General features: G+C 36.4%; 1 protein-coding gene across 3 annotated transcripts in view; it reads right to left on the reverse strand.

Annotated features, from left to right (window-relative positions):
* Nucleotides 1–26,050, reverse strand: part of Vps13a (vacuolar protein sorting 13 homolog A (S. cerevisiae)) — a gene marked incomplete at its 5' end in the record, with an annotated part of 229,395 nt that extends 203,345 nt beyond the window's left edge. For all 3 annotated transcript variants that reach the window (XM_013506545.1, XM_013506546.1, XM_005408304.2), the window contains 5 exon segments: nucleotides 4,827–4,925; nucleotides 5,328–5,423; nucleotides 12,955–12,997; nucleotides 15,043–15,086; nucleotides 25,853–26,050. In XM_013506545.1, the coding sequence (XP_013361999.1) occupies nucleotides 4,827–4,925; nucleotides 5,328–5,423; nucleotides 12,955–12,997; nucleotides 15,043–15,086; nucleotides 25,853–25,952 (382 nt within the window).

A 26,050-nucleotide genomic window follows, 5' to 3' on the forward strand; every position in this document is an offset into this window, starting at 1 on the left:
ACCTTTGGAAGATGACTGGGTCACAGAACCATTATAGCTGGCTTGCTGGTAGGAAGTGGGGTCTGGCTGGAAGAAGCAGGTCTCTGTGGGAATAACCTGTTAGGTTATATCTCCCTTCCAGGCTCCTCCCTTCCTGCTCTGCTTACTGGCTGCTATGCCATGAGCAGCTCTCCTCTACCATGCTGTCCTGCCTCGGAGCCAGCCAACTACAGTCTGAAATGTGAGCCAAAATATATGTCTTTGTCTTAAAAAAAATTATAATTTCTTTAAAATAAAGCCTTTGATAGCTCCTAGTTACTACGTCTTCCCTTTTTAAAAGTGCCAATGAAAGTCCTATCTTTTCTAGTACCAGTCCTCCATTAGTATTCTTAGTCTTCTCTATAGGCAATACACATAGTCCCTTTCTTCAAATAATCTGTATCCCCTAATGCAGCTGGTCCTAGAGACCTTAGATAATGAAAATTAACAAAGATATCAAACATATGTACTACAAATGAGTTAAGTGAATATATTTAAATATAAAAGGACCACATTATTAAGTAAAATAAGCAACAAAATAGAAGCTCTTTGAATCCCATCAGTAAATATAAAGTCCTTTTTTCCTATAAATTTGGTCACTTCTGAGGTGATCAATGAAAGATGTGTTAGGATTAATTTCTTCATCTTCATCGTACCTGACATTTTGTCAGGATTTGATATACTGTTAGCTTCTTAATTTAAAACAGCTTTTCACCCATGGAACCAGAAACTACAAATTTCCTCCTATTCTCTGGCCACTCATTTTTTGCTATTGTTTTGTCTATTCTCCTTTTCTATACAAACTATGGATGTTGGCTTTCCTGAAGGCACACTCCTACAAATGTTTCTTTTGCCAGGGATACAGCTCAGCAGCACAAGTGCCTGTCTGGCAAGCACAAAGTCCTGAGTTTGATTCCCGGTACCCTGCAAAAACTGTTTCTCTTATTCTATATTGCTGCTGTAAGGAATCTCATCCATATCTTACAGTCTAAACCAGTGGTGGCAAACCTATAGTATGCGTGCTGCAACAGTCACACAGAGCCCTCTTTGTTGGAACACGAATCAAGTGTATGAGTTGTTTGTTCTAAATATCTCAGTATTGAGGTTTAACTACAGTATTGGCACTTTGTGAAAAATAAGTGAGTTACGGGTTGTAGTTTGGGCATTTGGTCTCTAAAAGGTTTGCCTCCACTGGTCTGAACTATCACCTAATTCATAATTTTCAAATGAATACTCAATAAAGCAGGAAATGAAATCAAGTGCAGAGAATCTGGCATATTCAGTAAACTGCCAAGTAGTTTAATATGGCTAGAAGTTTGGGAACCAGATATGAGGCTGGAGAGATAGACAGGATTCATATCATGAGAGCTTTTACAGCTCTTGCTGAAGTACTTAAACTTAATGAATTTCAAGCATGACTGAACATTTATATTTTTGAGCTGGGCATGGTTGCACATGTGAGTAATTCCAGGAGATGGGAGCTAAGGCAGGATTCCAAGAGTTCAGGGACAGGCTGGGCTACAGAGTGCATTCTAGACCAGCCTGAACTATTTAGCAAAACTTCTGTTTCCAAAAAAAAAAAAGAAGAAATAAAAACATATTATATTTTAGACAATGTATCCACAGGATGGACTTCTGATGAAACATTGCAGATTGCATGCATTTTTCTATTCTTCAGTAAAACTGCAGTAAAGCAAAAAATAAGGGTTAAAAAGACATGGATAAATCTCTAAAGTGAAAGAAAGAAGATAGGAAAAAGAATATATGAAGAAGCAATGAGAATTTAGAAACAAAAACATATGGCCTTAGCCAAAAAAGATAAGAAAATCCTCAATGAACATACATGGAGATGCCACTGAAACCCAAGATCAGTTAGAAAATCTAGCCATGGAAAGGTTTAAGAACTTGAGACTCCCCAAAACAAAAATGGCCATCAGTGAGTATGGTGAACGGAGACATAATGTACGAACTGGTTTAAAGTTTATAAAATGAGCAATTGAACTTCTAGTATTCCTCTCTCCCAAGCCAATAGCCAAACTACTGCAAGCACTTACCATATTAAGCCCGGCGTGATAGCACACACCAGTAATTCCAGCAGTAGGAAGATTAAAGCAGAAGGATCGCTGTTGAGTTCCAGGCCAGCCTGTGCTACATACCAAATTCAAGGCCAGCCTGAACTGCATAGAGAGACCCAGTCTCAAAGAAGATAACTGACCTATCATGCTCCAGATTCTTAAAATATAGTACATGTGGGAAAGAGAGGTCCAAAGGTCTGGTTGACAGCTGTGGCAGAAAGGCGAGTCTGAGCAAACTCAGACTCTTCGGCAAACCGAGTAAATGCCCTGCCTAGGCTGTCCCGCTCTGACCTCTTGCTTCCACACAGCCCCCGGCCAAAAGTACTGCCTCCAAACTACACCCCTGACCCGCCTCCACTGCCACGCCTCTAGCCTACTCTATAAATGCCTGCTACTTCCACAATAAAGTGGATCTGCGCCATCAGCCTGGTCTCTGGTATCCTCTTTCTTCACCATCGCTGCTTACCACGGGCCCAGGTCCCTAGACCCTAGGAGGTTCAACCTCAAGTACACAGAGGGAAAAGGCAAGTCCCATACCAAAACAAAAATTAAATACAAGTTTACATAATAAAGTCACACCCACACCCACCTACCTTTACCAAGCAAAAATCAAAGTTGAGCTAAAAACTATATAGTTAGAGTATAATACGTAGTTAGAGTATACCACTAGGCTCAGTAGTAAACATGATACTACTTGTTTTTTTTTTTTTTTTTTTTTGGTTTTTCTCCGGTACCGAGAACCGAACTCACGACCTTGCGCTTGCCAGGCAGGCGCTTTGCCGCTGAGCTAAATCCCCAGCCCCCATGATACTACTTGGTCAACCTTCTGAGCCCATCATAAAAGGAAACACTTCCCATAAATATTTAATAAACCAAGTAATGGAGCTGTGCACATTTTATGTAGCAATGATAGTTCTGGAGGGAGTAGGGTCCAAGGCTGAGTCAGGGAACTAATTTTGGCATTTTTTAAAATTATGAGTCTTGTTTAGTTTTTAAAGCTGTATTACTTTGACAAAATAAAAATAATTTTAAAATAAACAAGTTTAGCAGATATAGCAAGGAGAAGACTGGGGTTAAGGATGAATGACTACCTACAAGTTGAAAGAAATATGACAAAGAAAACAGAATTACATGTGGTATTGCCAGAGACTGTGTTAAAGCTCCACTAATGTTTGTTAACAGGAAAAATAATGAGTTTTATTTTTCAGCTAAAAAATGAATTAATATAGGACAAGCATACTGAAGTCAACATACATATAATTTTAAAATGCTTAACTATTCAATGAAGATAACTTGATGAAGAAGGTGACTTTATGTTTTAAAATAAGAACAGGCTACAATACACTTACAAACTAAAGACCAACTAGGGGAAAAAGTTAGAGTCAGAATGTAAAAAGTGGCTAATGATGGTGACCAAGAACAGGTGAAAAGAAATTAGATTTCTAAGGGTCACTTTTTCCACAATGAAAAAGTAACTGTGGTAACTGTAGGTTAATGTGGTGGACTGACAACTGGTAGTCAATTTGTAACACCCAGCTGAACTGAACCAGCATGGTGCTATGTGTGCTCAGAGGTCTACCTGAGGATTGTTGCCAGTAGCATAAGAGACAGAACTAGAGAGGAAGAAGTTTAAAGGTGTTGGGAAGCTATCAGGGAGCTGCTGGTTCTCTTGAGCTATTCCGCTGGAAGATGCTGTCATGCTGGCTTTCCTGATGAACTTGGCTGTTCTCATCAGAGGAAGAGCTCAGGATCTCGTTGCCACTGAGAATGGCTACGGTTCATTTTGGGGGAGCTCTAGTTCTCACTTTGAGCATCGCTTCCTGGCTCTGGAGGAGAAGGTAGTGCACTACTCCACTTCCTGGAGCAGCTTGTTGAGTTGGCTTTTGTCATGGGAAGTCAGCTTCCCTCATCATCAGAGGAGCTTGGGACCTCACTGTTGCTGAGGATGGCTGTGGTACTTTTTGGGGGAGCTCTGGTTCTTACTTTAAGCGTCGTTTTCTGGCTCCAATTCAGATCCCTCATTCTGCTAGCAAAGATACTTCATTCTGTTGGCACAGACCTAGCTTCCACCACTGACCTTTGGGCCTTCCCAGCCCAGATCCATAAAACAGTCCTGCATGAGACATTGTTGTGGGCTCTAGGCCTCCAGGAGGATTCGTGCAGGGCACTATTATGGGCTGTAGGTCTTTCAGCTGGACTCATGCAGGACACTACTGTGGGATCCAGGCCCTCAGCTGAATTCTTTGGTCTTTAGTGTATAGACAGATTTCCCACACTCTCGTTTTGTATATGATTCTTTGGGTGACTTTAAAATAATCTTATAAATATGTGTCCTGTATTATATTGTTTCTCTAGTAAAACCCCAAACTACAACAGTTAAATAGAAGAAGATGTGAAGTCAGAGCAGATTGAGGCAAAATAAATATATCCAGACATTAAGTACCTTAAATGATAAATAAGTGATAAAAATAGAATATAAGAGCAAAATCTAGAAGGGTAAGAAAACAGACTTGATAAAAATAATTGCTATCATAAAAACTAACCTTACCCTTATAAAGCCAGATATGGTAACTGCCACAAGATAAATTTTTGCAAGGTAAAATCTGTGTACAGACCATGTAATAAAATTCTCTCATATTTATTAAATAATCTCAAATGCTTCTAGAGAAAAATATTCTACTATGATAAATATTTAGAACTTTTATTACCACTGGAATTTATTGTCTTCTTTACCTTGATCAACTTTTTGTTTTGTTTCTTCTATCCTTTTTAATTCTTGCTGCTTTGCTTCTAGGAGTTGTTTTTCTTCTTTTAAAGGATCATATTTTATTCCTGTATGAAGCATAAAGAAAAAGAATCTTAATCTAAAAATACTCATCCAAAAAATATCCTTGAAAATAATTTCTAAATCAGTCTACAAAGATTTAAAATAAATGTAGTCTGAACTAACAAATACTAAAAATAAATATTAAAATACTCAAAAGATTCCCCAAAAGCACTATTGAGCAAATATATGTATAAAATATAAAGACTTTTCTATCTACAGAAGAATAATTTATTATTTTTTTCCAATACTGACAAAAAAGTCAGTATCATCATCATTAGGACATGGTCACCACTTTTCTGGATCACTTTGTGTTAGCCAACTCTTTAGTTTATACTTTATAACTCTTATTTTCTAACATGAAGTGATTTTTAAAGAAAAGTAATTTATAATTTTAAAAATTTACTTACTAGAAGAAGGCACTATGAGCAAATAAATTTCTTCCAATATAGCTTCAACTGGTTGAGTATAAAGATTTTTCCACGGAATTACAAGGTTAAGAGTACCTACATTTTTTAAAAGAAAGTACAAGGATATTACTCATTCAACCTATGTTTACCATCAATGTATTTTCTGTCAAAGAAGAGATCTTTGAAAGATCATTAAGACTAAAATACCCAACTGGGAAGGGGAAAATACATTTCTATAGAATTGCACTGCTGTACTGCTCATTTGGAAATGTGTACTTTTTTTATCCAACAAATTGTGTCCCTAACATATACTAGGTAATATGCTACGTGGTAAAAAAGATAGTAAAAATTAAGCCCACTTCTTTCCAAGAAACTAGTGTCCAATAGACAAAAATAATAAAAGACTGACAGAAAAGTATGCAAACAACACCTTAAATGATTCCCAAAATGTATAGCTCAGTGTACCTTTCCACAATTTATATTACCCTTGAAAATTACCTGATTCTCATTTTAAAACAAAAGCAGGCAGGAAAAAAATGAAGAAGGAAAGCAGGAAGGTAGGCTCTACAGTAAGTCTATCTACTCTTTTGAAACATATGTGTGCATCTGTGTGTGAGTATCCTTTTTTTTTTTTTTTTTTTTTTCTGGTGCTAAGATAGAATTTAGGGCCTCATACACCCAAAGCATGTGTTCCACCACTGCACTACAACCCCAGCCCTCTCCCAATACAGTCTTTAACTTATCATAAAATTAATTGTACCTACAATAAAATACAGTAACAATCACTGTAAAAATTCAATGACTTCTGGCAAATTTTTAAAAGTTTATGTAACTTGATTTAGTAGGGTAGTACATCTATCAGTATTAATAGGCTTAATCTGTGTACTAATATCAAGAGTACCTTTGTGTTGTTAACAATATTACTGTCTATTTCAAAGAGAACTGGGTACTGGGTCAATTATACTATATCTTCCCCTCCCAAATTAATGGAGGTGGCTGAATCTTGGCAAAGGACTATACGTATCCTTGCCCTTCAAGAGTGCATCAATGAAAAGCAGACACTAACTAAAAGGATCTCTACACTAGCAACGAAGTCTTTCCAATATAAGGTCCACAAATTTCAGCACAAAGCAAAACAGAAAAACAATGGAAACATCAGACAACAAGGCAACAAAATGCCTTCAAAAACTCTCAATTTCCCTAAACCTCATTCACAGGGAATCAAGGAGGAGGAAATCGAAAGCCATAAGCACAAATTATTCCAAAGGATAACAGAGATTAAAAAAGCATATCAATAAGGTGCTCTGTGAGTACAAAGAAGATATAACAGACAATGGATTTAATAATGATCATCACAATTAAATTAGACACTAGAGAAACTAGATAAGCTAAACAAAACCACACAAAACATAAATAACTAGTTTAGCAAAGAATTGTGAGTCCATGGAAAAGTTTCAGACAGAAATCTAGGATATTAAAAATTCTACTGAAATTATGGGCAGCAGAAGTGACCCACATGAGGACAGAGTGAAAGAACCAAAGATGGTCTCTGAAAACAATTATTCAGAGATTCTTTAAAAACAAGAAAAAAAAATATGAAAAACAGATACAACTGCCAGAAGATACAAAGAGTAAGATTAACTGAAATTAGTAAAAAATAACAACACAGCATAAAAAAGTTTACAGAAATAATAGCATATTATGTTCCAAATACAGAAAGAATTAAACATAAGTGAAAGATACAGAATTCCAAATAACCACAGTCAAAGATAAACTTCTCCATAACACATTACAGACAAAAAACTGATCCAACACATTACAGACCAAAAACATTAAAAGCTATCAGAGAAGAGCAATGAATCACTCACAAAGGTAAACACATTAGAATAACAGCAGATTTCTCAAGACACACCTTAAAGGTTTCTAAACCAGACATACAATCTGCAAAATTAGCTTTCAAAATAGATGGATAAAGTCTTTCAATGATAAAGAGCACCTTAAAAAATTCATGATAACCAAACCAGCACTACCAAAACTTTTGAAGGATATCACTGAGAAAATGAAGCCAACAATGCCAAAAAGTCTAATAGAATGAATACACCATGCAGGGTGAACAGCTGGGGAGTGAGGTTCAAAAAGATCAGCTAAAGGAAAACAATATAATGATTGGAATAAGTTAATACCTTAGAGCAGTAACATTTAATGTGAATGGGCTAAACTCCACAATAAAAAGACAGGCAGAACGGATCAAGAAACAAAATCCAATGATATGCTGTATACATGGAACACATTTAATCCAAAAGAAACACACACTACAAATCAAAGGAGGGAAAACAATATTCCACGCAATGGGAACTCCAAAACAGCAAGTGTAGCTAACCTGTTTTCAGACACAGTCAACTTCAAGCCAAAACTGATTAGAAGAGGAAAGAAGATCACCACACACTGGTTAAGGGAACAATTCAACAGGGACAGATAACATTTATAAACATATATGCACTGTCTTAGTTAGTTTTTGCTCACTGTTGAGGTAAAACACCCGACATGTAAGGTTAAAGGAGGAAAGGTTTACTCAGCTCACAGTTTGTGGAAGTTTCAGTCCATACTTGGCTGGCTCCAAGGCCAAGAGGCACATAGCAGAGGGCAATAGTTCATGGCGAAGGAAAACAGCAAAAGCAACAAAAGCAGAAAGAGGAGGAACAGAGCAAGCCTCTTTCCCTCCCTTATACTGTATGCAGGCTTCCCACCCCAGGCAGGGTGTAGCATGCACACCCATAATCCCAGCATTGGAACATGAATCCATCAAAAACTCTAGAAGCCTGCCCCATGACTGAATGAAGTTTCGGGGGGGGGACATCTAGACACAAACCATAACACAGACCAAACAACTGTGTGTCCCAAAACAAAGACCCCTGGACATAAAAAATCAGATAAATGTGAAGACAATTATATATATATCACACTCACAAATAGATGAACTCAACCAAAAAACAACCAACAAATATCAGAGTTGAACCAAACCATGCAATACATGAACTTCATAGATATCTAGAGTATTCCAACAACAGAATACAGACTCTTCTTAGCAGCACATGGCACCTTATATAAAACAGAATACATAGGGCTGGGGATTTAGCTCAGTGGCACAGCACCTCCATGGCAAGCGCAAGGTTGTGAGTTTGACTACTGGTACCAGAAAAAAAAACAAAAAAACAACAAAAAAAAAAATAAATAAAAAATAAAACAGAATACTTGCTAGTCCATGAAGCATGCTTATGTATATGCAAAAGAACTGAAATTATTCCATGCATATTATCAGATCATACTACAATGAAACTAGAAATCGATGACTAAAGAAAACACAGATAATATGTAAACACATGAAAATTAAACAATGTTATATCATCAGTGGGACACAGGGCAAATTAAGGAAGAACTTAATTCCTAGAATCAAATGATAATGCCACTACAACACACCAGAACTTTTGGGACACAAAGGAAGCAGTTCTAAAAGGGTACTTTCTAGCTGTGAACACCCACATCAGAAAAACAGAGCAAACCCAAATAAATAACATAATGATGCACCTCAACATCCTAAAAAATCAAGAACAATCTAAAACTAGTACAGGAATGAAATTATAAAGAATAAAAATTAATGAAGTTGAGACCAAAAAAATTATTTACATACATACACACACACACACATACACACACACACACACACACACACACACACACACACACACAGGGGGTAGGGGATATCAGTACACTGAAAGCCAATTTTTGGAAGAGTAAACAAAACAGAACACCCTTAGCCAGTCTTATCAAAAGAAAGAAACTAAAGACCCAAATCAATACAAGAAGAAACAAAAAAGACAAAATCACAACAGACATTTCTGAAATCCAGAAGATTAGTAACTATTTGAGAACATGTACTCCAATAAACTGGACAATTCAAAAGAAATACAGAGATTCCTAGGCATGAATTACCAAAACTGAACCAAGAAGATATAAAAATCCTGAATAATCCAATAGCAGGCAATGAAATGGAAGCTGTAACTCCTTCCAACTATGAAAAGTCCAGGACCCAATGTATTCACAGCTGAAATCTACAATAACTTAGAGAGGACCTAAAGCCAATACCCCTCAAACTCCTCAATGAAACTAAAAGGAAAGAAGTACTCCCAAAGTCATTCCTGGAAGCTACCATTACCCTGACCCAAAGCCAGAAAAAGACCCAACCAAAAAGGGAACTATAGGCCAATCACTTCAATGACATAGATATAAAAATCCTCAATAATATACAGGCAAACAGTTGTAAGGGACAATGAATCATAGCATATTATTTTAGATAAAATACTTTTAGTAAAAGCCTAAGTGGTGCCTTCGGAAGCCTCCCGGGACATTGTAAGAGCTAATCCCCTAGTCAAACTGGAATGTCTCTCTGAGACAAGGGCGCCCAGGTGTAGGTAACCCTCCGTGACACTGCCTGGGTAGTTCCACCTTCTGGCCCTAGGTAAACATGGTAACCCTAAAGGAACGCATAAGTTGTAAAAAAGGAGACAAATGGAACATAATGGGAGAAACATCTATCATGGTTAGACATGTGACCGGCAACTGACCTGGGGTCCCACAAGATAAAAGAAAAACCATATGGCCACTGGGGTCAGAGCATGTAACATCCCAATTTGTAACCATGGAAACCCAAAACCTATTTAGGATCTGAATCACAGCTCGCAGGTGCCCACTTCCCTGATTTGAAAATCAGGGATGAAGGGTGGCTAGCCTCAAATTAATAACTCTGTTTTGTTCTCAATATAGTCAGTCTCTTGCAGAATACAGACCAATTTATGCCAGGGAATTTTTGCCATTACACAGAATGCTACAAATCATCAAAAAGATCATATAATCATGATCAAGTATGCTTCATCTAGGGATGCATGGATAGTTCAACATATGCAAATCAATAAATGTGATTCTAGTTTCTTTAGTATGTGTTCTATTTTGAATAAGGTCCTATGTGCTGAAAAGAATGTTGTATGCAAGTCAATAAATCACATAAACAAAAGCAAGGACCAAAATCACATAATCACCCTAATAAATGCAGAAAAAGCCTTTGACAAAATCCAACATCCTTCATGAGAAAACTCTGAGAAAAATGGTAAGAAGGACTTTACTTGTACCTGATAAAAGCCATGTATGACAAGCCAACAGCCAACATCATATTAAATGGGGGAAAAGCTAAAAACTTTCTCTCTAAAATCAGAAACAAGTCAAGGATGTCCATTTTCACCACTCTCAGAACACCACCCACCATAATCAGGCAAGAGTAAAAACAGGTATATATAGGAAAGAAAGAAGTAAAATTATCATTATTGGTAGATGACATGATCCTCTACATACAAGGGCCAAAAGAAAATCCACCAAAACACTCATGATTAATTAAAAGTCAATATCATTCCTGTACACCAATAATGAGCTCACTGAAAAAGAAGCTAGAGAAACAATACCATTCACAATAGATCCAAAAAAAAAAAAGAAATACCAAAGACCTCCACAATGAAAACTCTGAAAAAACAGATCAAAGATGACATCAGAAAATTTAAAGATATACCTTGTTCCTAGAAAAGGAGAACCAGTATTGTCCAAATGCCCATACTTCCAAAACTGCTATATAAGTGTAATGCAATCACAGTGAAAAGGCCAATAACATTTCTCACAGAAGTAGAGAAAACAATCCTAAAATTTATACAGAGCCAGAAGACACCCAGAAGAACAAAACCGATCCTGGGAAATAACAGCAAAGGAGGAGGCATCACAATCCCAGACTTCAAATCATACTACAAAGCTACAGTGATAAAAACAGCACAGTATTGGTAAAATCAAAGACATGTGGATCAAGGGAATGGAAGAGAGGATGGACAAATAACCACAAGCACAAAGGAACCAAAAACATATTCTGGAAGAAAGATAGCCTCTTTAACAAATGGTGCTGGGAAAACTGGCTACCTAGTGGCACAAGATTGAATCTAGACCTTTTTATCTCTCATCATGTACTGAACTAAAATCAAAATGGATCAAAGATCTAAATGTTAAAACACAAACAATCTGTTGGAAGATAAAATACACAAAACTCTTGAAGATACAGGCACAGGAAAGGACTTTCTGAACAAAATCCCAATTGAACAAGAAATAGTACCAAGCAGTATCAAGAAATGGGATCATACCAAATTTTAAAATTTCTGTACAGCAAAGGAAACCAAGCAACAGGGTAAAGAGACAACCAACAGAATGGAAAAAAATTGTGCATGCTATTCCTTGGACCAAGGACTAAAAATTTATAATATATAAACAACAAATTAGACCTTGCCCCAAGAAAAGATTCAAAAAATGTGTAGCTGAAATGAATCGGTATGTCTCAGAAGAAGTACAAGTGACAAATACAGGAAAAAAAAAATACTCAACATCTCTGATAATTAGAGAAATGCAAATTAAAACATTAAAATTCAACCTTACTCCAGGTAGAATTGCTATCATCAATCAATAACAAATGCTAGTATGGATGTTGGGAGAAAGAAATCCTCCTATTATGTAAACTAGTACAACCACTATGGAAATCAATATGGAGCTTTCTCAAAAAATTAAAACTAGAAATTCCATTTGACACACCTTTTCCCCTTTTAGGTATCTTCCTAAAAGGGTTAGAGACATCCTACTATAGTGATACATGCATACCCATGTTTATAGCAGCATAATTTATAATAGCTCAATCATGGGAGCAGCCTATATGCACATCAGCAGACAAATGGATTAAAAAAAATACGGCATTTATACACAATGGATGAAAACGTTTTGTAGCATACGGTTTAATACCAACTATTAGTACAGTATATAAAATTATAAAGAGCTTCATCACAAGATTTAGGTAAGCTTTTAGAATACCAATGTCCCAATGGCACCATTATATTGCTAGCTTCAATAATCTACAAATCTGACTAGAAAACACAAAATATTTCAAAATCTCAGCTAAGCATCATCTTCCCTGATATTTGAAACAATAAAACTATAAAAAGCTTAGAATGCTGACAGGTTTTAAATATACCAAAATCTCACATTCAATCAGTTTCTGTCCAGTCAATATACATAAAGTATAAACCATAAACACAGAGAAAGTAACACAAAGCAAAAAACAGCAAGTGACTTCTGGAAAACCAGAAAAACTTCCAGAGCAGACACAAGTTTTCAGACTGACTCCTGGCCACAGTGCCCAGATAGTCCAGACCATGCTCTTTATGCCACATGTCTGGTACCAATCAAAACTGCAATGGTAAGTAATCTGAAACCTACAAAATTGAGACTGGTAAGGCCTGTGTTAGGTATAATGCTTTGGTACTCAACTCAATTTTAACATTTAATGAGATGTGTCATTATTTCATCACACAGGTATCAGGTGTTGTTGGGCAAGGACTATATGAACCTCACAATATTTTTTAAGTTACACAAGCTCTATCTAAGATGAACACAATTACTGTATTTTAAATTAAGGCTGAGAACCATTAAAAAGTTTATATTATAAAGATTATCCTGGTTGCATGTCCAGCAAGAACATTCCAGAAGTATAGCTTACCTATATGACCAACTTTAACTTTAAATGGCACATCCAGCTGACTCTACAATAAAAAAGTAAATAAATATGTAAAGCATTAGTATATATAAAATTGAGCAACACATGACTACTTTTTTCTTCCCAAAATTACCTGAAGGGTTTTTAAATTACCTTACACATTCTTCAATACTTACTCAAATTTATAAGAATTTAACTGCAGTATTCTCAAGTCAATAAAATTCAAAAACTTCTCTTTTTAAAATGGAAGGTCTACATTAATACTGATCAAAAAAACCTATCCATATGAGAATTATTACCATCTTTATTTTTTTTTAAAGAGAAGAGGTGAGAAATTCTGTCAGTTTCTGTTTCTAAAGGAATTAAAACTTTTATTTTGTAAATTTCAGTTTGAAAAAAAGAATTTTTTAAAAACTATTTCTCTCCATTCAAGGTCAAAAAGGGCAGCCTTTACAATAAACAGTGCTAGGAAAAGTAGACATCAGTTGCGTAAGTTGCATCACTTGCAAAGATAAGAGGTTGAACCTATATCTTATACCATCTGTAAAAATTAAAGGTGGGCACGGTGGCGCACACCTATAATCTCCATACACTACAAGGCTTAGGCAGAAGAATCACAAGTTTGAGCTCAGCCAGGGCAAGTTAATGACTTAGCTATATCCTGCCTCAAAATAATCAAAAGGGCTGGGTTTAACCCCTAGTACCACAAAAAACTCAAAATGGTTACAAAACTACAAAAAAGAGCTAAAACCATAAAACAGAGGAAAACATAAAAAGAAATCTTCATAACATCAAATTTAGTAATTATTTCTTGGAAATGATAACAAAAGCTAGGCAATTTCAAAAAGTAGATGAATTGCCCTTTATAAAATTATAAATGTTTATGTAATTATTTATATAGTTAAAAATTGTGTGCATAAAATGACACTATCAAAAGTGAGTAAAAGAAACTTTTGAAACAGGGAAAAAACATTTGCAAATCATATATGTGGTGAAGTATCAATATGCTGAATACACACAAAGCTCCAAAAATTCAACCACACAACAAAACCTGATTTAAAAATGTCAAAGGACTTAAAAAACATTTCTGCAAAGAGCATACAGAACTGGCAATAAGCATGTCAAAAGATACCCAACATCACCAGTCATTAGGCAAATGTCACTAGCATTTAGGGTAATACTAATCAAAATCAGATAACATTTCCCACTCATGAGAATAGTGGTTACCAAATAAAAGCAAAAGATAACAAATGTTGGAAGATTTGGAGAATATAAAGAAATCAGAACCCTTGTGCACTGCTGGAAAGAACATAAAAGGAGGTAATGCTATGGAAAAACTTGTGATTCCTGAAAAAGTTAAATATAGAGTTATCATGTAATTGAGTAACTCTATTTGTAGTTTTGTAACCAAAGGAAACGAAAGTAGGGTCTGAAACATATTCAGCACACTAATACTCACCGCAGCATTACTGACAAGAGCCAAAAGGCAGGAAGAGCTGAAGTGTATGTGAAAAGCTGAATGAGGAAACACAATGCACTATATATACACAGTGAAATATTAGTCAGCCATTAAAAAGAAAGATTTAATATGTGCTACTGATAATATGCAAATTTGTGTGGGCAAGAAAAGGGGACTGAAAATTTCAGTTTGCAATAAAGAAAAATGCCCAGGGTCTATGAAGAAATAAAATGGAAACATTATAGAGGTTCTCTTGGAGATGTGAAAAAGTTATAAAAGTCAGTACTGTGAGGATTACACGAAGTTGTGGATCAATTCATGAAACTGAATTGAACATGTCAAAATGGTGTTAAGCAACAAAATTTGAAAACAACTAGAGGCTAAGCTAATCACTAAAAATAAATCCATACAGAAATAAATAAAACTACCATAAATATTTTTAAACAGGAAAAAATATACTGTGAAACTATGCTTCTAAGGAAATTAAGCTCAATTTTCAAAATTCACATTTTATAAAGTAACTTCTAAAAAATTTTCTCAAACTTAAATAATTTAAGGTGGAAAACTGCATCAGGAGAAAGCATCCATAGTCAACTGTACTAACATTACAAATTCTCATAGTCAAAACCTACCAAAGCATTTTCTTTAATTTCAAGATTCTTGAGGGCCACAGCTCCTAAAAAAGATAATAAAAATAAACTTGAAACACTCAAACATTTTCATCTTAAAAAGTTAAATACATTTCATTCCTAAGTATAATACTAGGCATATTCACAAATAACGTATGTAACAGGAAACAGAATTTACCTATTTCTGCATAGTATACCATGAATGTTTAACCAAAATATCACTTATTGGAATTTTTTATTTCTGCAGTTATAATTCAGTATCAATGCATACACACATTTTAATTAGAATTATGTCAGTAATATGAATCTAGAAAAGTGGCGTGATATAAAATCAACAAGCAAAAAAACTGTGTAAGAACTGACAAATGGTTCACATTAAATTTAAAAACTTCTATACAGCAAAAGAAACAGAGTGAATAGACAACTGACAAAACAGAATAAAATCTTTGCCAACTACTTATCTGATAGTGGATTAATATTCAGAATATATAAAAAACTCAAAAAACTTCATAACATTGGTAACCCAATTTAAAAATTTGCAAATGAACAGAACAGACACTTCTCAAAAGAAGTACAAATGCCAATAAATATATGAAAAAATGCTCAATACCTTTAACCATCAGGGAAATGCATATCAAAGCTACATTGAGATTTCTCACCCCAGTGGCCATTCTCCAAAACAAAACAAAATACAAATGCTACCAAAGATGTAGAGAAAAAGAAACCTTTACATACTCTTGGTGGAAACGTAAATTAATACAACCCCCACTGAGAATAGTAGTATGGCAAGTCCTCAGAAAATGAAAACAGAGCTACCATATTATTATAGGCAGCTGAATTAGATAGAAATTAATACACAGAGCCAGGTGTGGTGGGGCTTGCCTATAATCCCAGCACTTGGGAGGCTGAGGCAGAAGGATCATTGTGAGTTCAAGACCAGCCCGGGCTACAAAGTGAGCTCAAGGCCAGCCTGAACTGCATAGCAAGACCCTGCCTCAAAAACACCAAAAAACAAAAATAAAACCAAAAAAGAAATTAATACACTGAGCAGGATTGGGCCCTCAAAATATCAGCACAAAAATAAAGACAGCAGAATTGTGGCTGGAGGGACAAGATGGAGATGCAATGGCCAGGCTTGCATGCCTCCCTAAAGGATAAACAGCAACTTGAGATTACACTGTAATTACCACCACTTGGTCCAGTAAGTCCAGTTGGGAATCAGATGCCCAGACCATTTGGATGACCAGCATCTCGACCCATCCCTTCCCCAAAATGCCTTTATTCTTTCGATATAATGACTCTTTTCCCTATTGGATCAACATTACCTAAGCAGCTATACTTTTAATCCCATACTACAGGGTGACTATGGTTTGACCCACACTGTACCTCCATTATGACTTTGCCGTATAAATTACCCCTGACAAAGGGCCTTGATGGCCAGCTCATTCCAGACCCCTCCTAAAAATCCAGGACCTATTATTCTTTCCCTTATTTCCAATGAAACTCCCATAACTTCTTTCTCTGGTTCAAGACTTCATTCCTCAATATTGTGGAACCATGAACTCAGCACGTATGACATCTAACAGTTCAGGAGATAGATTTCTCTGACATTAGTATGATCCACCTATATCACACCTGGGTGGTAGCGAAAAGAAATGAAGCCAGCATGCAAAAGAGAAACCTGCACACCCATATTTATTGCTGCACTGTTTTCAATAGCCAAGAAATGAATCAGTCAAGCGCCCCTTAAAAGAAAAACGAAGAAAATATGGTATATATACAATGAAGTACTATCCAACCATAAAGAATGAAATCATGTCATTTGCAGAAAAACAGATGGAACCAGAGGACATCATGTTAAATGAAATAGCCAGACATAGCAAAAACTTAAAAAATAAGATAAAACAAAATAACCTGAAGAGGAAAGGGAACAAAAGGAGAGGAGAGAAAGGAGACAGTATGGGAGGGCAGAGGGAGGGTAGGCATATCAAGGCACAACACAGGGATGCATGGAAATATCACAGTGAATATAATTATAATATTAAAAATTAGTTATTTTGCTCATGGAAGTTTGATGGTACATACACATGCCAAAACATATGAAATTATAAACTTTAAATGAAAAACTAAATACTATAGATTTTTATAATATCAATTATACCTCAATAAGGCTATTCTTATATAGTAGAATCTCTAGATAGTAAGCACATGGCTGTGAACTATAAAAACTCAACATTATTTCTCAAAGGGAAGGTACACCTGGGATGAGGGAAAGGAGAAAAAAAAGAAAGGGAAAAAACATATGTATATACAAGGATAGCTGTGATAAGTGAACCGCTAATATCTATTGGTTTATTGAAAGGAACAATTAATGTTTAAATCTCTTTTTTTGACCAATTTTGCATGCTCTGAACAACTAATCTAAGACAACAATATGCAATGTAACAGCCATTGTTGAATTCCTACCATCTTGATTAGTGAAACTCTGTATCATTTCTAATTTTTTAAATTATTTTTTATTCTCTTTAATTGTTTGATCAATCTTGCATTCTTACATGTAATCTGAGCAACTCTGTTGAAGATAACAATATGTAATATAACAACCATTGCTAATTTCCCATCATCTTGTTTTAAAATTCTGTATCATTTTTATTGTTTTTGCTTTGTTTTTATCTTTGTTGCTAGTTTTCTCTTTAAAATAAAGAAACTCTTAACATTGATGTACATTTTAACCATTTTCATAATAAAATGTTTCATCAGCTGAAAAGGTCTGAGTGCACATTAGAATATGGACGTAATAATAATAGTTAAGGCACTAGGATTTTATTAGCCCAAGAGTGCAAGAAAAAAATTTGTTGAGTTCTCAAGTGTACTCCTTCCACAAAAGAATGACTCCTTAAAATCAGGAACTGTGCTGACTGATTCTTCATCTTCTTGTATAGCCTCTGGTATAACAAGGGTTTATAGTAAATGGCTACTGAACACAAATCTCTTAAAAAGAAAACAACTAGAAGATTAGTATTTTAAAACCAGAATAAACAAGTTTAAACAAGAACTCTAATGCTACACAAAGATGTCATAACAAAAAGTAAAAATTTTCCAAATGATATAATTTTGAAGAAACCAAACAAGACAGAGTAAATCAGAGAGGATTATAAATTAGAGGTATTTTTGTGTTGCAAATAATAACTCTATCATACAGACATTCTTTGGAGAAGAAAGGTCTAATAAGACGAATATAGGGGCTGGGGATATAGCTCAGCGGCACAAGCACTTGCTTGGCAAGCCTGATGTCATGAGTTTGATTTCTGGTATCAAAAAAAAGAAAAAAGAAAAGACGAATGCACCACAGAGGGTAAGCAGTTAAGTAGGAGGAAAAGAAAGGCAATCAGCAACAGGAAAATAATTCAATGACAGCGATAAGCCAATACAGAGTACCTATCAGTAATAATGCTCAATGTGAGTAGGCTAAACTCTCCAGTGATGGCGAGACTTTTCGAGCTTTCAAAGATACAAACAGCCTGCTGCAGCATATGTGCCAGAGGTTCCCCACCACTGCCCCATCCAAAACAGATTAGCAGAATGTATCAATAAAACAAAATCCAACAGTACTCTGTGTACAAGAAACACATTTAACCCAAAAAGAAATTCATGGACTAAAATGCAGAGGATGGAAAATAATATTCATGCAATGGAAACCCCAAAACAATAAGTACAGCTATCCTACTTTGAGACAGAGAACTTCTACCCAAAACTGAACAGAAAAGGCAAAGCAGGTCACTACATATTGGCCAAGGGAACAATTCAACAGGAAGAGATAACAATTATTAACACAGAGTCCACCAAAAACATGTATACACACTTCAGAAAGAAAAATTTGTAAAGTATTTTAATATTAAATTTATTGAGATTTCATGAGATTAATGCAAGTTACCTTCAGCCTCTACAATTACAAGAGGTGCTCAAAGTGATGTCTATTATCTTCCTGATATTTATTAGTACAGGGAACTGCTGCTTAGGTAACCTTGGTCATTGAGACTGCTGCACATGCATTTCCAACTTTTCTAAGGGCTGGCAATGTAATGGGTTTTCTGCAATATATGACATTCTCTAGGGTCCTGTTGAAAAAACATCATACCATCTTTCTTTTCCTGAAGTGAAAGACTCTATATATGCAACAAATAATGGCATGTTCAGCTTCATAAAACAAGTACTACTGGAAATAAAAGATCAGAAAACACAAAAACAATTATAGTGTGGGATCTCAATAACCTACTCTCACAAATAGATCAGCTAGACAAAATACTATCAACAAAGTAGTATCAGAGTTGAAAAAAACTTTCAAACAAACAGATATAATAAATATCTACACAGTTCCATCCAACAACAGAATATATATTCTTCTCAGCAGCATATGGGAGTTTCTCCAAAACAGGCACATACTAGCCAATATAGCATGTTAAATAAATGCAAAAGAATCAAAATTATATCAGGCATATTATCAGCTCGTAGCACAATGAGATTAGATATCAATGGCAAAAGAAAACACAGAAATGAGAGAAATGATACAAATTAAATACCCTCTTAAATAATTAATAGATCATAAAGGAATCAAGGAAAAAATTAGTTCTTAGAATCAAACATTAATGTTTGATTAATACAGAACTAATACAACATACAGAAATCTATGAGACACAGTGAAAGCAATCCTAACAAGAAAGTTTATAGGTATGAATGTCCACATCAGAAAAATAGAGTGAGCCTAAATAAATAACCTAATGATGCACCTCAAGGTCCTAGAAAAATAAGAACAATTCAGACCCAAAGCTAGTATAGTAAAGAACTAATAAAGATCAGAATAAAACTCAATGAAATTGAGGCAAAAAAAAGAAAAAAAAAAATCAGTGAGAGCTGGTCTTTCCAAAGAATATGCAAAATAGAAAAACTCTTAGCCAATTTTACTATAAAAGGGAAAGAAAATATCCAAATCAATGCCATTTGAAATGGAAAAAGTGAAATCACAACGGACACTGCTGAAAACCAGAGATAATGAACAACTACCTTGCAAACCTGTACTTCCATAAATTGGAGAATTCAGAAGAAATAGAGTCCTAGATAATTATGAATTATCAAAACTGAACCAAGAAGATATAAAGACCCTGAATAATCTAATAACAGACAATGAAATTGAAGCAATAATAAACCTACCAACTAAGAAAAGCCCAAGTACAGATGGATTCACAGCTGAATTCCACACAATCTTCAGGGAAGATCAAACACCAATACTCTTCAAACTCTTTAATAAAGTTGAAAAAGAAGCAGTACTCCCAAAGTAATTCATGGAAACCAGCATTACTTTGATTCTAAAACCAGAGAGGTATCCAACTAAAAAACAGAACTACAGGCCAATCTGTTTACATAGATGCAAAAATTCTCAGCAAGATACTGGCCAATCTCTCTAATGAATGTAGATACAAATATCCTCAAGAAGACACCAGCAGATAAAATGCAACAAAGCATCAAAATAATCATACATCATGACCAAGCAGGCATCCTCCTAGGGATGCAGAGATTGTTCAACATACACAAATCAATAAATGTAATACATCACATAAACAAAAGGACAAAAATCACATAATCATCTCAATAGACATAGAAAAAGCTTGACAAAATCCAACATCCATTCACGATAAAACGACTGAATAGGAACGCCCTCATAAAAACCATTTATGACAAACCTACTGCCAACATCAGGTTGGCAGATGTCCACTAATGTCAATCCTGTTCAACATAATACTCAAAACATTAGTGAGAGCAGTTAGGCAAGAAAAAGAATAAAAGGGATATGCATATGAAAAGAAAAAGACAAGTTATTACTTGCAGAGGACAAGCTCCTCTACATAAAAGGCCCCAAAATTCCACCAATAAGACTCCTAGAATTAAAAACCAAATTCAGCAATATAGTAGGATACAAAATCAACTCACAAAAATCAATACCATTCCTGTACACCAATAATGAACTCACAGAAAAAGAAATTAAGAAAAAACATCTTTTACGATAGCATTAAGAAAAATTAAATAGGAGTTAACCAAACCAAAGAAGTGAATGAAAGATCTCTACAGTAAAAACGGAAATTAAAGAGGTCATCAGAAAATGGAGGGCTGGGGATATAGCTCAGTGACACAAGTGCCCGCCTAGCAAGCACAAGGTCCTGAGAGTTCAATTCCCAGTACCAAAAAAATAAAAATTAAAAAAAAAAGAAAGAAATAAAACGAAAAGATCAGGATAGGAAAAACCAATACAGTCAAAATGGTCACACAAAACTGACAGTTTTCAACACAGTATCAGTCAAATACCAACAAGAGTCAGGCATAGTGGCGCATGCCTGTGATACCAGCACTCAGGAGGCTGAGGCAGGAGGATCCTTGCAAGTTCAAGACCGACCTGGCCTACAAAGTGAGCTCCTCAAGGACAGCCTGAACTGCATAGTGAGACCCTGCCTCAAAAAGACCAAAAAAAAAAAAAAAAAACCTCAAATACCAGCAATATTCTTTGCAGCACTGGAGAGAAAATAATCCTAAAATTAATATGGAGCCAAAAGACTCAGAATAGCAAAAGCAGTCCTGTGTAACAAGAGAAATGTGAAGGCATCACAATCCCAGATGTGAAGTTCTATTACAAAACTTCAGTGATAAAAACATCATAGTACTGGCACAAAAACAGACACCAGATACTACAGATAAGAATAGAGGATGCAGCAACAAGCCCAAGCACATTCAACTATTTGATCTTTGACAAAGGACCCAAAAACATACACTTGAAAAAAAAAGTAGCCTCTTTAACAACAACTAGGAAAACTGACTATCCACAGGCAGCGACTGATGCTAGATTCTAGACCCGTATATCTCTCTCCATGTACTAAACTAAAATCAAAATTGATCAAAGATCTAAATATTAAAACAGTCTGCTAGGAGATGAAACAGGTAAAACTCTTAAAGTCATAGGCATATGCAAGGACTTTCTCAGCAAAACCCCACATGCACAAAAAAGGGTACAAAGAATCAACAAATGGGATCATATCAAATTAAAAAGCATCTGCACAGCAAAAGAAACAACCAACAGAGGGAAGAAACAAACTACAGAATGGGAAAAAAAATTTTGCCACATATTCCTCAAAGGACTAACATTTAGAATATACAAAGAACTCAAAAAAAATTAAAAACCCTAAAAATAAAAGACCCAATCAAAAAACGGATCAGACACTTCTCAAAAAATGATATACAAATGGTCAACAAATACATGAAGAAAAGTTCAACATCACTGGCCATTAGAGGAATACAAATTTAAAAACAAGGTGATTCCCTCCTACTCCAGAAAGAATGGCTATCATCAGAAATCAAATAACAAATGCTGGTAAGGCTGGGGGATGTGGGGGTCTGCATCAGCGATGGAAATGTAACCTAGTATAACCACTGTGGAAATCAGTATGAGAGTCTTCAAAAACTACAACTAGTTCAATTCCATTTGACCCAGCTATTCCCCTTCTAGGTACAGTAGCAAAATTCATAATACCTCTATCTTGGAGGCATCCTGTATGTCCATCAATAGATGAATGGATAAAGAAAATGTATTTACAAACACTGGAGTACTTCTTCCCCATAAAGAAGGACAAATTTGAGTCATATGTAGGAAAACAGGTGCACCATGAGACCATATTGCTAAGTGAAATGAATGAGACACACAAGCTTAAATATCGTGTGCTTTCTCTTTTATGAGAAACCCAAAATATAAAGACCAAAATAAAATAGGAAGGAAGGAGACAAATCTTTCTTTTAAATTCAAAAGAGGATTGAGAGATGGAGGGAGGGAAGGAGATAAGAACAGAATTAAGATGTGTTAACGATGGGTACCCAATCTCCACAAGGAATGTAACCAGGATGTACTATTAAAAAATTTTTTAGTGGGGCACGGTGGTGCACACCTGTAATCCCAGCACTCAGGAGGCTGAGGCAGGAGGATCCTTTCAAGTTCAAGACCAGCTTGGCCTACAAAGTGAGCTCAAGGCTAACCTGAACTGCATAGTGAGACCCTGTCTCAAAAAGGCAAAAAAAAAAAATTTTTTTCAGTAAGAAACCTACACTTGTACTATTAAATTTTTTAAAAAGATATCTAAAAATCAAAAACAATTCAAACTTCTAGAACACAGGAGAATATCTTTGTGGCTCTGGTTAGGTATCTTGTAAATAGGACATCAAAAGCATATGACTTGCAAAAGAAGTGTTTTTGTTTTTAATTTGGCAGTGATAGAAATTGAACCCACAGTCTCTCATATGCTAACCAAGTGTAAATGAAGTTTTTGATAAAGAAACTATCAAAACTTAAAATACATGCTCTGCAAATGACAAGACTAAAAAGGTTGGAAAATCCTCAAATAAAATTATCTAATAACGAATTTGCCTCCATTATAGAAAGAATTCTCAACTATCAACAATAAGAAAACAGCCACTCTGGAAAGAATTTGACAGTTCCTCAAAAAGTTAAACAGCATTACAATCTGATCCAGCTAATTCACTAAGTACATATTAAAGAGAATTTAAAATGTGTCCATTAAAAAACTTGTACATGACTGTCCATAGTGGCATCATTGTGGAAAGTGTAAATAACCTAAGTGCCTACCAATTCATAAGTAATTAAACAAAATGCGGTATATAGAACGCTGAAATATAATTTAAGGAACCAAAAACAAAAGGCTGCATGCTGTATGATTCCTCTTAAATCAAATGTCCAAAATATACAAACCCATTTTAAAGAAAGTAAATTAGTGGCTGCCAGGGATAGGAGCAGGAAAAAATGGGGAGGTGATTGTTAATAGGTATGAGGCTTATTTTGGGGATGTCTAGATGTTGCTATAGTAGCGATGGGTGCATAATTTTATTACTACATTAAAAAAACACTAAATTCCATATTTTTAAATGGAAAATCTTGCTGGGCCTGGTGGCACTTGCCTGTAATCACAGCTATTTGGCAGGTTGAGATAGGAGGATTACAAGTTTGAAGCCAGCCTGGACAATTTAGTTAGATCCTGTCTTCCCCGCCCTGCCAAAAAAGTGGGGATTGAGAAATGCAAATGAAAGCCACAAAGCTTTACCACTACATACATAGCAGAATGACTAAAGAAGTATTTTTTAAGTGACCACAGCAATTGCTCAGTGGATGCAGTGTAACTAAATCCTGATACGATATATTCAAATATAAACCTGTACATTAGTGCTACAGTGGCTTTATTCAAATTTTCCAAAATATGAAATATCCTTCCACTGCCAAATGGACAAATATTTACAGTATATCCGTGGGATTAAACACTATCTAAATACACAGGACTGAAATAATGAAGCATGAAACACATGGATAATTTTCACATGTGTTTTGTTAAAAAGCCAGACGCAAAAGCTACAAACCATTTATGTGACACTCTGGAAAAGACAAAATGGAAACAGAAATGGAAATAGATGAGAGGCTGCCAGGAGGTGGGGTGGAAGTCCATTACAAAAGAATAGAGGAGGAAATCTGGGGGGCTTGACGGAATTTTTGTGCATCATTATTGTGATGGTGGATATGTACCTTAGCATTTATCAAGACATAACAGACCTGTACCTAAGACAGAATTTTAATTTATCAACTTTAACTGAACTTGCTGAGAAATCACACTCTACACAAACCCCACCTTGAATGTAGAAGCAATGTTTCACAACTGATCAAAGCGCAACTCAGTTTTTAAAGGCTTCTTTTTGAGATACTGTGGAGACAAATTTTATTTTCACTTTACAATTGAGAAGCAGCATGGATTATACAATCTGCAAGTTATTCCGCACTTACGTTCCTACTTTGGTAGTCCACATCTATCATGGTACCTGGTAAGAAGAGGTATGCTTTTCTTTTAAAATCAAACTTGTTCATATTATCTCATAAAGAAGGCTCTCATTGAACAAGTCTTTTAGAAGGAGGCTGGCAGTGTGTCCCTATCCACAAATAAAGTACTTTTAAAAATCAACGTGTTGTTCACACAAACAACCTTAACTTTGCCCTGGGACATCCATTTCAAAAGGAGTCTAATTTGTAATTGATGCTTAAAATAAATGTGTAATACAAAACATGGATGTACTAAAAATAAAGCTCTAAATAAGGTAGAGCACGCGGTAAGGGAAAAGCAAAGCTGCAGTCCTTTAGCACTAACCAGCGCAGGTGCGCGTTCGTCCTTGTCACTGGCAGGTCTGAAATGCTGCACGGCGCATCTTTTTACTTTTAATTAATGAATTTACCCAGGCTTACGAAACTCCACAGCCCTGCACAAAGAACACATTCCTCCTGGGTCACGCTGCGGGTTCAAAACCCACAAGCAACCGGAGTTACTGTGCTTGGAGTTTCGGGTCTGTTATCAGCCGAGCCCAGGCGCGGAAGGCGGAGCCGGGCACTCGGGGCGGGCGGCGGGCGGCGCGAGGGCGCCTGGGTCACCGCGCCTCGCCTTGCCGTGCTCTCTAGCGCCTTCGTCACAAACCACGGGGCGAACGACGGCGACGAGACCCAGCCCAGCGGTGTGCTGACGCCGGACCGAGCTCGCGGGGCGAGGAGGAAACGGGCGCCGCGCCGGAACTCGAACCCCAGCCCCGGGCGCCGGCCGCTGCGGCGGTCCACCCCGCAGAGGGGACCCAAGGCGACTCCCCGCAGCCGCCGCCAGCCTTCCGTAGCCTGTCGCGGCGGCAGGGGGCAGCGCCGGCCCGGAGGCGGCGCGCTCGCGGGCCGCGGCCTCGTTACCTGACCAGATGCCCAGGGACAGCTGGGACGTGTCCAGGTTCACCACGTAGTCCCCCAGGAAGCGGTTCAACACGTCCACGACCAGCGACTCGAATACCATTTTCTTCAGCTGCGGAGGGCACGGCCGCCGCCGCCCAGCGCCACCTGACCGAGCCGCCTTCACCCGCTCGGGAGCGCCTCTGCTGCGGCGCCACGGCC

The sequence above is a fragment of the Chinchilla lanigera genome, unplaced genomic scaffold (assembly GCF_000276665.1).
Source record: "Chinchilla lanigera isolate Chin_1 unplaced genomic scaffold, ChiLan1.0 scaffold00111, whole genome shotgun sequence".
Classification (NCBI taxonomy): domain Eukaryota; kingdom Metazoa; phylum Chordata; class Mammalia; order Rodentia; family Chinchillidae; genus Chinchilla; species Chinchilla lanigera.